The 4,718-nt window shown below is 38.1% G+C and overlaps 1 protein-coding gene across 1 annotated transcript; it reads right to left on the reverse strand.

The window, feature by feature from the left end:
• Positions 1-3,398: 3,398 nt before the first annotated feature.
• Positions 3,399-4,438, reverse strand: LOC128575220 (olfactory receptor 1L6-like). The gene has a single exon (XM_053576706.1). The coding sequence runs from the start codon at positions 4,335-4,337 to the stop codon at positions 3,399-3,401; it is 939 nt and encodes a 312-aa protein (XP_053432681.1). The 5' UTR covers positions 4,338-4,438.
• Between the last annotated feature and the right edge of the window lie 280 nt (positions 4,439-4,718).

Consider the following 4,718-nt stretch of genomic DNA (forward strand, 5'->3'; position numbering starts at 1 on the left):
TGCAGTATAAATCTTATATTACTATTGCTATTGACAATAGCTTAATCCAAGATGAATGATAAAGCAACTAATCGACACTGATGTGTTTGTGTGTTAATATACTTGCACAATAGTCATTACTGCTGTTCACCAAATTCTTTTAGATATCTACTTAGAGGCACATTGCTGCAGTGTGCATGTGTTTGGATGGGGTCATGCGATTAGTTTTGTCCAATGACTTTTGGTCAGAAGAGGTGAGGGTCACTTGAGGACACAGTATTGAGCTGCCAGTGTAAAATATTTAAGAATTGACTAGGCACCTATAGCTCAGTGAGTAGGGTGCCGGCCACATACACTGAGACTAGCAGGTTTGAGCCTGGCCTGGGCCTGCTAAGCAACAATCACAACTGCAACTAAAAAATAGCCAGGTGTTGTGGTGTGTGCCTGTAGTCCCAGATACTTGGGAGGCCGAGGCTAGAGAATAGCTTAAGCTCAAGAGTTTGAGGTTCCTACGAACTGTGATGCCATGACACTCTACTAAGGATGACATAGTGAGACTCTGTATCAAAAAAAGGAATGTATATTTAAGAGTCTTTCTGTTTCTGACAGAATGTTTTCATTGATGACTACTCCATATTCTTGGGCTGCTAAACATTTTTTTTAATTTTAATTTTACACATACACATGTTAATTAGGTTTCCATTTTTTTTTTTTGCCTTCACAAAATTAAAAGACTTAAAATATTATAATGATAACAATGTTTAAGATAAGGATTAGAAACAAAAACCTTGTAAAGAACAAATGAACATAAATACATTCAGAAAAGGAATCAGTAATTGCTATGTCAAAATATTAAGCAATAGTAATAATAATGTAAAGAAAGTAACATTCACATTGTCAAATAAGAGTATGTCTATTATAGAATGCTTTGACTCTGAGATTCAGTATGGAGTCATCAGTTAATTTCTTATTTTTTTAAGTATCAGAAAATGACTAACATTTATAAATAAAAGTAAAAGATAATTTCAAAAAACAGATCATGCTAAATGTTACAGACAATAGAAAAAGAAGAAATACATCAAAATCATTCTACTTGATCTGGGTACACCTTACATTAAAGTTGGAGAAAATATTATAAAGGAGAAATTACAAACATATGTCACTTATAAATGAGGATACAATAACCTAAACAACATATTAACATGTTGAGTTGAAAATTAATGTTTAAGTAATATACTTGGTCAAAATTAAAACCAATTTATGTAAAGATTAGTCACTGTTTTCTTTTCTTTTCTTCTTTTTTTTTCTTCTTTGCCCTTCCCTCCTTCTCTGTCTGCTCTCCCCTTCCCCCATGCCCCACCATGTCATTAATTATCTTCAAATCAAAGTTGAGTACATAGGATTCATACTTCTCCACTCCTGTGGTGCTTCACTAAGAATAATATGTTCCACCTCCATCCAGATTAGTACAAATGCTGAAAAATCTCCATTTTTCATGGCTGAATAATATTCCATCGTATACATATACCACAGCTTACTGATCCATTCCTGGGTTGTAAGACATTTAGATTGTTTCCACATTTTGGAAATTGTAAATTGGGCTGTGATAAACAGCCTAGTACAGGTGTCTTTAAAATGAAAGGTTTTTTTTCTTTTCCCCTTCTGGATAGATGCCCAGTAATGGGATTTGCAGGATCAAATGGGAGGTCTAGGTTGAGTTCTTTAAGGTTTCTCCATACTTCCTTCCAAAAAGGTTGTATTAGTTTGCAGTCCCACCAGCAGTGTAAAAGTGTTTCTTTCTCTCCACAACCATGCTAGCATCTGCAGTATTGAGATTTTGTGATATAGGCCATTCTCGCTGGGGTTAGCTGATATCTTAGGGTGGTTTTAATCTGCATTTCTCTAATAATTAGGGATGATAAACATTTTTTCATATGATTGCTGGCCATTCATCTGTCATCTTTGGAGAAGGTTCTACTCATCTCTCTTCCCCATTGATGTATGGGATTATTGGTTTTTTTCTTGTGAATTAATTGAAGTTCTTTATAGATCTTGGGTATTAAGTGTTTGTCTGATTGAAAATATGCAAATATCCTTTCCCATTGGGTAGGTTGTTTATTTGCTTTGGTTGTTGTCTTCTTGGCTGTATAGAACTTTTCAATTTAATTAAATCCCATTTGTTTATTATTGCTGTTGTTGCCATTGCCATGGCAGTCTTCCTCATAAAATCTTTCCCCAGGTCGATATCTTCCAGTGTTTTTCCTATTCTTTCTTTGAGGATTTTTATTGTTTCATGCCTTAAATTTAAGTCCTTTATCCATCTTGAATCAATTTTTGTGAGTGGATAAAGGTATGGGTCCAGCTTCAGTCTTTTACATGTGGATATCCAATTCTCCCAGCACCATTTATTGAATAGGGAATCTTTCCCCCAGTGGACACTCTTGTTTGGTTTATCGAAGGTTAGGTGGTTATAAGAGTCTTGGGTTGCTAAGTATTTAAAATGAGCAGTACCCTCACACTTTTCTGTGGTGGACATACAATGTCATGAGAAATAAACCTTTGGTTTTAAGGTCCTATGATTTTGGGGCTGTTGTCTCCATAGCACAACCTAGATTTTCCTGACTGATATACTTTCTTTTCCCATGATATAAAAGACATCTTAGGGAGGATGCTAGGTGTTTAGAGAAAGTAGAAATTAAGAGGGAAGGGAAGAGGATTTGGGTAATGAGTATTCACACTCTTGTGACATTTCAGTTTTGGTGGGGGGAGTATATCTTCCCCATAGATTCCTCTATCTTTATAGCTTTATTTTCCTTACCTTTAGGTTGAACAAGTCTCATAAGGCTTTTCACTGTCCCTCAACCACATTGAAGTGCTTATTGCCTCTATATGCTTAGGTGGTTTCCACTATTTGAAATGTTCTGCCCATGTCCTCATCTTTTTAAAACTTCATCTGTTAAAAGTCAGTACATTCTTCAAGATGACCTCAGGTCATTCCTCCAAGAGGTCTTACCCAATTACCTATGAAACCCATTTTATTTCTTTTTGAAAATTAACAGGATTTATAACTCCTTGACTGTGGACAATTGTTAGGCTTATAGAAGTTATTTGGGGGGAAAAAAGAAGTTATTTGGAGATAGCTTTAGCTTCTATAGAGTTGCCAGTATATTGAAGAAGGTGGAAACGGTGTTCCTGAAATCAGGATTACTACCAGTATCTAGCCTAGGATTCAATGTGTATTTGGTTATTATCATTGATAGAAACCAAGTGTTTTGCTCCCAGCCAAAGATTTTACTGTTATCCAATACCATTTCTCATGACCACTTTGGGTGCCATGTGAAAAATGGTTAGGAAGAAAAGATAAACTGGTAATCACTTAGGTCGTCTCCCAATTATGAATTTCCATCATTTTGTTCTTTCTATGAATGAATTCTGTCCCTTAATTTCTTCAAACCCTTCTTCATATCTTCATTCCTCAAGCTGTAGATGAAAGGGTTCAGCATAGGAGTTACTACTGTGTACATAACTGTGGCTACCCGGTCCTTCACCACTGAGTACATGGACAAGGGTCTAAAATAAACATAGATGATACTGCCGTAGAACAGGACCACCATAGTGAGGTGGGAGCCACAGGTGGAGAAAGTCTTCCACTTTCCGGCTGTGGAGGGGATTCTGACAACAGTGACAATGATTCGCAGGTAGGAGAAGATGATGCACAGGAATGGGGTCACGATGACAGCCAGGGTCTCGGTCATGACCACAATCTGGCTGGAGGATGTGTCAGAGCAGGACAGCTTTAGTACAGGCTGGGTATCACAGAAAAAGTGTTTAATGATGTGGGAGGCACAGAAAGACAGGCGAGACATGAGTACCACTCGGAATAGGGAGTGCAGGTGGGAGATAGTGCAAGAGACCAACAGCATGAGGAGGCAACGCCTTGGGTTCATAACTACATCATAGTGAAAGGGTTTGCAGATGGCTACTAGCCGGTCAATGGCCATGGAGGCCAGCAGGTAGCTGTCAGTGTTTCCAAATGCCATGAAGAAGTACATCTGAACCAGGCAACCCACATAGGAGATAGCCTTTGTCTCTGAGAGGAAATTCACGAGCATCTTGGGCACTATGACTGTTGTGAAGCAGATATCCATGAAAGAGAAGTTGCTGAGGAAGAAGTACATAGGGGTTTGGAGCCTGGAGTCTGAGTGGATGGCCAGGATGATGATCACATTTCCCACCACAGTGACTAAGTACATGATAAGAAAGATGGCAAACAGGGGTTTCTGCAGCTGAGGTTTGGAAGAGAGGCCCAAGAGGATGAAGCTGGAGGTGCTGCTGCTGCTATAATTCTTTAACTCCATGTATCTGGACTTCCTGGACAGGTTTGGAGAAGGAGTGGGAGAGATATAAAGGGCAATTTGATTAAGACAGCTTCTTCTCTATTCTTATGCTTCTGATAATATCCTAGTGGTATTCATTTGCTATGCTTTTAAAAATAATATTTACTTTAAGAAAATACAGAGAGATAGTTCATCGCAGCATAATTAACAATTGCAAAGTTACGGAGTTAACCTACATGCCCATCAACTGTTTAGTGGATAAATAAAAGGTGGTATACACACGCACATGCATGCAGACACACACACAGAGGCACCCCTGCTCAGAGACACACACCATGATGCCAGTCAGCCATTAAAAAAGAATGAAATAATGTCTTTAGCAGCAACATGAATGGAACTAGA

Source organism: Nycticebus coucang, chromosome 2, assembly GCF_027406575.1.
Source record: "Nycticebus coucang isolate mNycCou1 chromosome 2, mNycCou1.pri, whole genome shotgun sequence".
NCBI lineage: Eukaryota > Metazoa > Chordata > Mammalia > Primates > Lorisidae > Nycticebus > Nycticebus coucang.